This window comes from Serinus canaria, chromosome 1 (genome assembly GCF_022539315.1).
Source record: "Serinus canaria isolate serCan28SL12 chromosome 1, serCan2020, whole genome shotgun sequence".
NCBI classification, from domain to species: domain Eukaryota; kingdom Metazoa; phylum Chordata; class Aves; order Passeriformes; family Fringillidae; genus Serinus; species Serinus canaria.
The window spans coordinates 72,736,930-72,749,653 of NC_066313.1; the positions used below are offsets into that span (position 1 = coordinate 72,736,930).

Below are 12,724 nucleotides of genomic sequence, written 5' to 3' on the forward strand. Positions count from 1 at the left end.
TCATCTAAAAGAAGATAAAGGTGAATATGTTGTCTGCCAAGGTCACTGCTACCATCCCCCCTTCTTTTGCTCCATGCTGATGCTTCAGAGAAAACAGGAGGTGGAGGAGGTGGTCTTGGTCTGTTGATGCAGACTGAGGGAACTGAGGGATTCCCCTCAGTTCCCATGACTCACCCATGCATGGAAAAAGCTTTTTTTGCACTTTGACGTACCTTTTCACTGACAATGGTACAGCTCAACTTAAGTGCAAACCTACAGAGTCCTTACCTTACAGTCCACACAGAATAGCTTTAAATAGAGGTCACCTTTCTCTCTTCTCTTTGCTTTTCAACCCTCATCCATTATTTACTCAATTCTTTCTCTCTTGGATCAATATCTTCAGGCTAAAAACTTAAACTGTGAAAGTTCAGCTGATTCTCATCCATCTGTGTTCCTGTACTCTTTGAAGGGCTGTGTTGTGACTAAAATCCTGTTTAGAAAATATGTCTAAATGATCAAATTAACCAGAAATAGCAGTTCTGTCTCGTTGTTTATATTTAGGCTAATTAAGTGACGTAACATAGATGGGCATCCTTTCAGTTACAAGAAAGGATCAGGCACAACTGACATACTTTCAAGAAGAAACTCTTGAAGACAGATTGGTTTTCTTTTTATTTTGGCTTCTCAAATGTCCACACTACCAATCTGAGAAACAAATGTTTTTCCCTCAATATTTCTTTTCCTCTTTCTGACACGTTATGTTTAGAACTGTTATTACATTACTCGCATTGCTGCTAGCCCAGAGACTGATATCTTGCTTTTGTTGGTAAGTACTTTTGTCCAGTCAGTCAACCACAGCCAATCAAGTCAATGGTCAGCCTTGCTAGGTTGTGGGAGCACAGGGTGATCAGCAGTTATTTTCTGTTCAGGGATGGATGCTTGGGAGCAAAATAGAAGCAGCACCATTCATGTGTTGCTGAATTGGAGCAGTATATTTGTGTGAAACCTACATATTTATATGAATTCTGCAAGGCCAGCTTTCCTAGGGAAAGGTTAAACTGCTGAAGATACCAGGCTGGTTCTCTGAATTTCCCAGTGGTTGCCTCTGAACTTAAAGAGGACACACATTTTGATGTTTAACTATTTATGTTTAGTGACTTCAGATCAAAGATGTTGTACTTGTGGGATGCACTGAGACACAAGACTTCCTGTGGCATTTCATAACACTAAACACACTGAGGGAAGCAGATCAATATTCATCAGTAAGCACCGTAGAATTTATCACTGATATTCATCTTGCCTGAAAGAAGTTGAAATCCTCTGCAAGAAAGGACTGTCTCAGAAATGAAAATCAGAGAGGAAAAATTTTTGTGAAAGACCGTGGTTTTTAAAACTTCATAATCTGATTAGAAAATGCATTTCTAAGATGACATTGCAAAAGTTATTCTTTTCAATTCTATGCTTTGATATATTTTCAACATAGTAGCAGAGTTAAAACTTGTGGAACTGAAAGTATACCTAGAGATGAAGAGAAAGCAGTAACTGAAGAGGATCTCTGTGTTGCATTTCTATTTGTAGGGAGACAAGCTGTGCTTTTGTTTACAGTGAGGGAATGCAGACAAGGACATCTACTTTCTTTACTGTTCCACACTTCTTTTTTGATTCAGTAATCCAGTCTTTGATGTGGGATGAGTCAGACATCAACAGCAGATTTTACATTTTCTTAGTCTGCTTCTGGGTGCATTACAATGTTATGATTAGCTGAGAGCATAAGTTCTTTTCCAAATTATAACAGCATGGTTCTGCTTCCTCTTCCCAACACATACCAGATCCCTCTGTGGGGTGGTTCCAAAAGTGAGCCCAAAAGGCAGTAATACCAACTCATCAAGAAAAATCACAGATCTGACCCCTCACCTTTGGGAACAGGTTCACAAGAGGGATGTTAAATGTGCCACTGCATGACAACAGGTGAGTTTAGTATCTCCCATCTGCAGGCATGATAAGGAAATGACTGTAAAAACTTCTGCCTTAAATAGTTCTAAGTTCTAGAAATATGTCATTAAATCTGCTTTTCAGGAAAAACATAAGAACTACTTAATGTATCAGTATTTTGGGGATTAAGTAAATCTACAGATGATGTTTCTTTTAACAGAGAGTGGAGTGATTGTAATGACTGGAATTCTAGGTAGACTGATCTGAAAAATATTACCAAATTATTTGAACATCTTGACAATGGAAATTGTTTTAGTGCAGATTTATTTTCCAAAAAGTAGTGATTTTTTTTTTTAGCTACTTTAATTTTAGAAATAGCAACAAGACAAACAGTAGGATAATGAACTGCTACAGTGGAATTGGGCTATAAATCAGGGGAATCTGAATGATTAAAAAAAATAAATTGAAAAACATTTCATTTTTTTCATGTCCCTAACTGGTAACATTCTTCCTCAAACCTAGTTCACACATTAATTTCAGGAGTTTCAGTTCAAATTCATCTCTTTCTTCTATTCCTCTATATGGTCAGTTTTGGATAAATGAGAATTGTTGATTATAAACCTCCTACAGCAGAAATGAAAAAAAAGAAAAAAAGAATAATGGGTAAACTGTTTCAAAGGACAGTAATTTATATAAGACATCTGGACATCTGACTCATAGGAAGGAAACTAGTACTAATAAGAAGAAAATTCAGAGAATGAAGAATTTGCTTACTTTTACACAGACTGATTTATGGGACTTTGGCCTTATTTTAATTTTGTATTGATTACAAAGCCTTTGCATAGGTTAATGATAAAGGTTAAAACTCCTTCAATAGTGAAAAGAATTGAAAAGATGGATTTCTTCATTTAAAACAGGCATTATTGGCAACGCTGATTCCAGTACCCTAGAGCCTTGAAGTTATAATGAACATGTCTTATAATGAACATGGATTTAGAAACTATGGCCCAAGAAAGCAATAGGAATAGATCTAATGAAGGTTACTGTGGTTCTCTATACTTCAGACATAGTTATTTTTGGTCTCTGTCTGGAAAATAAACCCAAGTCTTTTAGACACCTAAGACTTGCAATTTTAGCAATGTAGTTTTAACATATATGTTATTTATGGTAAACGTGACCTACAAGTTAAAAAAGTACACGTTAGCTATTTCAACAAATTATGTTATCATTTTTTTATTCTTAAGAATGTGAAACAAATGGAAATGTTTTGGTCTATGACACCATTTGTTTGTGTTACATTAACTCATAAAAGCTTTGTTTTCTCAATGGAAATACTGAGTTCATTAATGTATAATGTGAAACAAATGCCACTGTCAACTTTGAAAGAAAACTTTCAAATACTGGTCTAGAGACTTAATGTCTGCTACTCTTTCAGTTAAAATGACTTGCCAGACTTATGGTAAGATCATTGGTTACACTCTATTTCTTGTGTATACAGGTTTCATAAAATATGCACAGTTAAACATGATATGTTGGATTCATTTCCTAATATATTGTCAACTATGAAGAATTTTCTTAGCTAATACTATTAGGCAGGTTTCTTAATTGGTTTCTAACAATAACAGTAATACTATTCCTTTGTTTGTATGTGAGATTACTTGCATCTTGATATTCCCTCTACAGTTAAAATTGCTATTTGTGTTGGTTTGTGTATTATTACAATGATAGAATTTACAAAGTTAAAAAAAAGGAGGATTTTAGATAAAATTATTTCCTCCAAATAAATATTACAGAAAATTTCTTGAGTATTTATGCAGTTTGGTTGGTTTCTAAGTGAGCACAGTTTCTCTGTTCCACATCACCTTGTGGCATACAGCTCAGGTACAGCTTTTTGGTACTCAGAGTTCTCCCTGGGATCTTGATACAGGTTGCATGGGCTACTTAGGAGCAGCAATGAAAGCTCAATGACTACATTTCACTGAAAGAAATGACTGGCCAGTTGCAGAGGTGAGACTTATGAAGACATTGAAAATTTGCTGCTATGTTTTCTATCACATTATAGAACCTTCCTATGATGCTAAGCAAGACTCCAAATTTAAGTGGCTTCATTGGTTATGTCTGCATTGTCAAGTAACTTAGCTTGTGAGTTGTCTCCTGGTTTCAGCTCTGCTTACCCACATCACATGGACGTTTGTTCACTTGATGCCTCATGATTTGGCTTTCATATTTTCAGATTCTATATAATTCTGAGCTTCATTTTAGGGAATAGTAAGCTCTCTTCACAGAGTATAAAATAATTCCTTCTCTAGCTGGTGACCAAGGAAAAATTATCCAAATCTCAGCCCAAGAGCATAAACAGCAGTGGACTGAAGAGAGAAAAACAAGGATGAGACTTCATGAGCTAAAGCTGTAACAGGACAATTAACTCCATTATGCTAATGGACCAGAACTTATAGAAGTGTGAAGCTCCATGACCAGTCATCCATTTTGGGACCAATTTTAGGTTTACCTGGGGTGTAGCCCCGGCTGGGCTCTTGTGCTCTTGTGCCCAAGGTGGATCTATTGAGGCCTCCTACTAAATACCTACTTTATTCTTTAGCTCTGTCTAGTCTCTGTTCCAGGTCGGCCTTCACAAGGCATCACACTCTATGGCTGAGCATTAAGGAAAATGATCTTGGTCACTCCAAAGTAAACTTCAAGTTCTGTGGATAATTCATTCCAAGGACTGCTTCCAAAAGGCAATACAAACCAGACGGCTCAAGGCTTGGGTTTCTCAACCCTGCAGAGTCCCTCAACAGCAGGCTTTTTATTTTCAAACACTTTCCCTTGCCTGGATATCATATCCCAGAGTTTGTAATGTGTTCCTTCAGCTTCATGTTATAAAAACACCACCTGGTGGGTTGCAGCAGAGCTCTGATATTTATTTCGGACACTTTGAACTAAAACAAACAAACCAAATGATAACTGGATCTCTGAGCCTGGGAGATCACTGTGTGTGGCTTAAAAGACATGCAAGGCATTGTACCATGTAAAGGAGGTTTGTTTAGCAGTTTCTTCTAGGTACTGCTGTCCCTGAGCACAGCAGGCATGAGCCACTCAACACACTTTGCCTGAGGGATCTCCTTCTGGGACACATATCTAGCTATGTAAATGTAGCTGCAATGATGCTTTCTGTGCTTTGACAGGAAACACTTTCATGAAGTACTGGCTTCTCATAAATGTTTGCACACATCAGATATTGCCTATTTCCATGGCAATATGCAGCCCTCAATCATGCCCTTCAACACCAGGTACTGAAACCAAAATTGATTAGAATCAAGGGTTTAGGCATAAAAATGAAAATATTCTACTACAGGTGAGAGAATATGAACTTGATCAATATTTAACCTTTTTTTTTACTATTTATTATTTATTTTCCTACCTAAAATTTCTAAAATGTAATCTATTTGCCACAGCTACATGATTCAATATTTAGTTTTAGTTTTCCATCAAAGATATAAAGCTTGATGGTAGGGGATATACTGGGAAACACTCCCTGGTCACTCAGTGTTGAACCTGTTATGTAACTAAGTGTAGGGTTTGACTATTTAAATTCAGACCAAATATGTACATCTGAGTACTCCACCATCTTTTTCTGCATTTTCTTATTTCTCTATGTTTACTGTAATGCAAACTGCTGTAACTAACTTTGATTCAGTTGTCTACCTAGAAGGGCCAAAAGTCACTGGAGATGCTCTAAGGCATCCAAGACATCCTGAAAGTGTTTTATAAGAATCAGTCTACTTTTGGACAAGCAGCTGTATGCCAAATGTGATACCTCTCTTTCCTACGCCTAAAATGCCTGTAGGTTGCTGTTTAACCAAATGAACCCAAGGTGGAAATGTAGACTCTACAGATACCAAGAACTAAGTGGAATTATTTACCCCATCCAAATCTTAAAACCTTCTAAAGCTCATCACTTCAGCACCAGCATAATGCTATTTTATGCTGCATTTGGGGTGCTGCTCACACTTAACGTTTCTGACACAAACTGAACTGTTTAAACAACACAGCAAACAGATGAAATTTTGCTCTGTCAAAGTATGAACTTGTGTTCTGATGCTGTAATATTAATCACAATGTTTGTGGAAATTCTTTAGCTGATTATTTTTTCTAAACCAGAGCAGGACAATACTTTAAATTGCAGCTATTTGCACAGTTTCAGAGCTGATGCTGGGGACACGACTGTGATACTTGTCAGCTTTGTTTTATGCAGACTGATGCAAACACAGTATATGGATTTTAATTCCCAAGCTATTTATGATCTCCTCTGCTTAAATTATAAATTTCATCAGAAAAAAAAACCTCCCTGAATCTCAGATGAGACTTCTGAATTTTACCATCTTTCCAGTCAAAATATTAGTTCTAGTATGATTTGACTGCTTAACTAGACATTTATCAGAGATAATTTGAAATACTTGGGAAAGAAGAATTTAAATGTCTTTTCTCTAACGTAATTGCAGCTTCAGACATGTGAGGAGACTAAAACCAAACAAGTTTGCTTTATTTCTGGTCTGTTCTGCTAAAAATGATTGGATATCTCTCATTGCAAGTATGCTGTGAACTATGAAAGTTAAATTCATTTACAGGGAGGGATCACTTCTTTTACAGATTACGATATATGGAAAGTGGCATATATGTTTAAATCCTGATTCATAGTGGACAACAGAACCTACAAATTTAAATAAAAAGGATAGCCTAGGTTTAGGAATTAAGTCTATAGTTTTACTTATTAGATCTAAGAAAACCTCAGCAACATAGCACAGCTCTGTTCAAATAGGCTATTTTAAAGGAGTGGTTTTCTTTGCAGTGATTTTTTTTCACCAGGGGATATCGCTACATATTTTTTGGATGTCTTATTTCAATAAAGTCAATATGGCATAGATTTATGGGGCTGAAAAGGTGACAGGTTTGCTGTATGATTACACTACAGTTCTAACAGTGTGTTAATTTAAGATCACAGATTACACATAATGGTTTATGGCATTTTGATGGATCAAAGGAAAACATATAGGTAGGTTTGAACATTTTTTTTTATATCACCGCTTTCATGGGAACTTCCAAAGTCTGCAGTTTTCATTTGAGGCTGGAAAGAAAAAAAATAAATTTCCATCAAAAAAATATCCCTATTTTTGAAATACTCTAAAATAAATTTTCACTAGAAATTACACCTGAGTGTCATTGATTATTATCTAGTCACATTGTCTTCAAATTCAAAACACATTCAGAGGAAGCTGGTTATTTCTTCAACTGCAAGATCTAAGAATATTTTTCATTTTTATATGATTTAGATTTTATAATTTATGTCCTGCATAAGGCCCAATATTTCACTATTTTGATAGTGTATCTGCTAATATTGGAAAATCTACTTTATTATACGTATAGAACTTGCTGAACTGCTTTGTTGTGTGGGCGAGAATTGAATTTTTTCACTTAATGAAATTAGTCTTTTTAAATATGAGAAGACCTCACTAAAACTCTGAAGAAATTATGAAAGCATATTTTTTTCTTTTGTTCTACTTAAAAACCTTCCCTCAGAAAAAACCCTTGATATACCTTGAAAGTGATAATCCACCAAAACACTCTCAGTGAAGCATTGGTTGACTGATGTTTTTCTACATAGGTTACTGAAAGTACATGATGAGGAAAAGTTGTATTCCCTCCTTCTCAACATCTGTTCTGTCACTCTTCCTTCTTGTATATGTACACTTGCATTGTACTCATACAGCTAATTTTCACAAATTCCAGGCAAGAGAATGGGATCCACATGAAATATCAGGGTACTCTGCTTAGTACAGCAGCAAAGATTAATTCATTCTAGCAGGTTTTTTTCAGAAAGCATCCAGCAGGCTTTTTCAGACAGCACATTTGACTTTAGCTGACTCTTCCCTTAATGCTTTTTTTCAAGGCTGCAGGAAGGATATTTGAGTACATAGAGCAGAAGTTCACAAAAAGCAGCTTTCAAGCTGCTCTTAGAGAAAAGAGCACTTTTAATGCAAGTCCCAAAAAAAGAAATTGTTTTCTTAAGAATAACTGTCTTCTGCAGCTTCTGCTAAACCAGCTTGACAAAGAAGATAACACCATGACTAAAATATTTTTACTTTGTTATAGTCAGTTTGAATAATAAAAAAAAAAAAGATTCACAAGTTTATTCATATTTCCTAATGATACATAAAGGTAAGAAGCACTTAAACAATGAATACTGATGCAGAAACTCAGACTGTAAAATCAATATATCAGTTCAGTGGAGCTGAGCTTTTCTCTAATGCTGCTGTTCCAGCAGTAGAGTTTACCTTCTGAATTATATATGTATTGACCTAATTACATAAATATTGACTTTGCTTTATATGAAGCTTTTTTCAGTCTCGGTGTAATTACAATGTCAATATTTGTTGTATGTAATAACACTGAATTTAGACTTGTTAATTTTGATTGATAGTGGCATGCCACAAGTTATTATATGGGATAAGACAGTCTACAAGCATGCACAGCAGATGCAAGCAGCTGACAATGCTACCAAATTTCAGTCTGTCTCTAAGACCTTCTGTTTCCCATGTTTAATCAGGCAGAGGAAATATAACGGGTGATTACATCCTTGTTCCATAAGAGTACTGTTTTGAGGTGGAGAAATATTTACCCTAGTTAAAAAAAAAATTAAATTAAGTACAAATATTCAGCCAGGAACTCAGTAAAAGGGTTCCTGTTTAAAGTTAGCTTTAGAGCTTTTCCTTACAATATTGTAAAGTCTATTTAAATTGTGCCAAGATGGAGGTTTTATATAGCAACAACTATATTTTTTTCTGCATACCTTCCGTGACTTATACATAACTTTGCAATAATATTGGGACCCAGACACAAGAAATTTCACATTAAATTATTTCCTTTTTCTTCAAATCCAAGAAAGACGTGAGCAGTGGACTTTTAGGTACTACTGGGACTTGCAAAACTGTTCACTTCAGTCTATAAATGTGTGTTGAGATATACTTCTACAAGAACAACTTTGTTCAGAGTTGGCAGACCTCAGAAATGCTTTCAACGATGAATAGCCCTATAGTATAGTGCATATTTCTAGATGCAATTATAAAGCATTACAATTTGGCAGTAACATGAGAACTAGAAACCAAACTGTGACAGCCTGTGCACTGAGGATATTTAAATTTTTTCTAGCTATAATATGTTGCCAGTAGTGACAAGGCATGCATCATACTGTATTTTCTTATTTGTCTCAGCAGGGATGCCAGACAAGACGAACCTCAGTGACGTAAAGCAAATCCATCAAACCCACGATGGCAGCACTTTAGACACAACTGGAGCAGGATGTACAGCAATGGCCGATGACATGACATTTATGCTGATTAGTTTGGTAATACTGTTTCCAGTCTTTGGTAACTGCTTATTTCTGCCTTGATATATCTATCTCATTGTCATCTATTTATCCCTACTCACAAGCCTGGAATAAGGGATCTGGTGAATATAGCAATATTTATGGTATCTTGTATAAGATCAGCCAGTGATCTTAGCCCTGAATATTAACAAAGAGTTTTGTGTAATATTTTATCTGTGTTTTTTTTAAACACTTGTATAGTCGTAAAAAGTCATGTTTTCTATTTAATATTTTATGTTGAAAAGAAGTTGTCTATGATAATCTTTCTCTTAAAAGCAATTTGTAAAAAAAGAGCATTACCAAGTTTGAAACAGTCTCTGGAAATCATCTAGACCAACCCTGTGCTCATAGTAGACTCACTTCTTGCAAGTTTCCTAAGACCAAGTTCAGTTGACATTGGAATGTCTCCAAGGAGGGAGACTTTACTGACTCCCTGGGCTAACTGTACTAGTGCTTTAACACTCCTAGCAGATATTTTTTAGCTACTGTATTTCAGCTTGTGCCTCTTGCCCGTTTTGCCCACTGAGTCCTGTCACACACCAAAGACAAGAGTTTGGCTCCATCTTCTTTGCTCCCTTTATCAGGTATTTATACATTTTCAAAAGATCCCACTCTGCATCTTCTCCAGGCCAAACAAGCCCAGCTGTCTCAGCCACTCCTTGCACAAGTTTTGTTCCCATACCTTAGAAATCTTCATGTCCTTTGCAGGAATCCGTCCACTATCCCCATGTCTCTCTTGTCATTGTCCTTGAGAAATCAGACCTGAATATAACACTGTAGATGTGTCTCACTAGTGGAGAACAGAGGGGAAGGATCACCTTCTTTGACCTGCTGATATTTTTCCTGATTCAGCTCAGAAGGTAGTCAGTTGTTTTTGCTGCAAGGGCACAGTATGATCTCTTTTTCAGCTTGGTGTCCCTTAGGACCACAAGGTCCTTCTGTGCAAAACTGCTTTTCAACCAGCAGACACCAACCTGTTGCAGTTGTATGGGGTCATTCCTCCCCAGGAGGGGGATTTGGCATTTCCCTTTCTTGAACTTTCTGAGATTCCTATCAAGCCAATTCCTCAGTCTCTCTGGGTCCCTCTGAATTCAGAATTTTTTTATCATTCAGAAAAACCTATGTTAGATCCTATATATGAATATGATAGCTGATTTTACTTAGAGATAACAGCAAGGTTAGCATTCAGTGTTGGATTAAGGTATCTTAACATATATGTCAACATACAGATATTTAAGTAGGTGCTTTTCAAAAGCTTTAAAGCTTTAACTGTAGTCATTGGATTCACTTCCTAAAATCCCAACAAGTGCCCGTTGTGATGCTCAAAAAAACCCCACCTGGTGTCCACTACTGTTCTGAATGGCCTCAGGTCTTTCTCTGGGCACAGCCCTTTGTCAACACAGGCAGTGAAGCCCAGTGCATTTTTCAGCTCATACAAAGACAGACACCCAAAAAAGCAACTCAGTTGCCCGAAAAGAAAAGACTGATGCCACCTAAGATTTCTTGGAGTATCCAAGACATCCTCAGGGGACTGGCATATATGATGCAGGACTTCTGAGATGTTCCAGAGGCTTCCTTAAATGGGAGCCATGGGGAGTGGCAGCTGGCAGCTAAGTGGGACATCCTTACTCAGACAGATCTAGACATTCACATGTGGGCCCAAGAATCATACACCAAATATTACTGGTAGCTTAGATATCTGGTTGGAGTGGTGACACTCCAATGGATGCAAACCTGAATCACAACAATCCCAGCTCAAGTTCCTATGCTTCATAAAGTGAGGCAAGCAGTACTGCCTGAGTGTGCTGCAGTACTAATGGTACATTATATATTACTGCTATAAAATTTGATTTTTCTGCCATGACTAATTATTGTGTCAATTTAACCAAGAAGTATTTAAAAATATTTTGTAGTTATTACTCTAGTAGAGTATTTTGCAAGAGGAAAGAAAACCACCTGTTCGTATTGTATGTATTCTTATGATAACTAGAAGTCTTTCTAGACAAAAAATGTTTCTCTGAGACTAATATAAAGAAACATACATAAATATTTTTATTCCCAAACGTATATGTTAGTCATTAACACACACAGTATAACATACAGTATAATAAAGAGGTAAACTGATATAACAGTTAGGAAAGCAAGTGAACATTTCTATGAACAATTCCACTCCCAGATAAATACCATTATTAGGCATGTGTGCCAGAGTGTACATTTTGTTGACCTCTTTTTTCCTTTGCAGATTTTGCAAATCAATCTTTCAAATTCACTTGTCTTGTTTACTTGAAATTATGACATTGGTAATTCAGGGAAAGAAAATGTGAATTCATTCTTTTCCTTCGTAAAGTCAATTCACACACATAATCAATCCAGTTTGGCAACTTTTTTTTGAACAGTGGCCAGTATCAGTCACTTCAGTGAAAATAGAATAAGGCTTTGAAAAGGAGACACAGAAATGCAGAAAAGAAATACACAATTACTCATTACTCAGAGTTTTATTTCTGTCCTGAAGCACTTTGTTTCCATTCCTAACTTTTGTGTGTTGTTCAAGACCTTAAAAAGAGAAATAGTCCAGGAACAGTAGATTTTTCTATAGAATCTAGGAAACACAAGCCTCATTTCCAAATACTGATAGTAATTAGTCCTAAGACCTCCTCAGATATATGTGAATTACTAGTCTGTAATACTCCTTTCTTTTGGTTTTCTTGGCTATTCTCATTATCTTCAACACTGTACCTACACAGAATAACTTCCAAGATTCCTTTTGGAGTAGAAAATTAGGTTTCTCCTTCCCAAACACAAATGAAAAAACTTGTAGCAATATGAATAAAAGTGTCAGGTCTGGAGATTTCTCACTCACAATTCTGCCATGAGACCTCATCCACCCTCCTGTTCCATCCATCTCTAGGCATCACTGCACACTCCACATCATTGCTTAGAGTCATACATCTGCCAGGCTGCATCAAGATTTTTTCATTAAATCTACCATGCTATGAAGAAATATTCTAGTTTCTTAAAGAACTATCATATAATCACTAAAATACGTCAGAGCAAGGAGAAGGGAGGCAAGGCTGTTTGACAATCTGTCCCAATCTGACAACTTGCAATGGAGGTATCATTGCATGAAAATGTGGGAACCTTGAGAATATTCTGTATAACTCCACATTTTGAAGGCAGGGGGAAAACAAAAGACCAAAAAGCCCTGATGTTGCTGTGCGATGCTAAAGCAAACAATGGAAAGAGGAATAGCACTGAACAGAAACATGAAGAATGCTCTAGAGAAGCCAAGATGAGAAACAGGAGAAAAAAAAGTTAAGCTGGAGATTGTGGTAATGGATGGAGTATAAAAGCATCTCCATCCACATAAAATGATGGACTGGTCACAGTAGG

The 12,724-nt window shown here is 36.4% G+C and overlaps 1 protein-coding gene across 1 annotated transcript in view; it reads left to right on the plus strand.

The window, feature by feature from the left end:
- GPC5 (glypican 5) overlaps positions 1 to 10,114 on the plus strand; it is a 574,301-nt gene extending 564,187 nt beyond the window's left edge. Inside the window, exons 9-10 of the mRNA XM_050976550.1 lie at positions 9,180 to 9,313; positions 10,043 to 10,114. Coding sequence (XP_050832507.1) covers positions 9,180 to 9,313; positions 10,043 to 10,114 — 206 coding nt within the window. The remainder of the gene's footprint in view (positions 1 to 9,179; positions 9,314 to 10,042) is intronic.
- Positions 10,115 to 12,724: the final 2,610 nt, after the last annotated feature.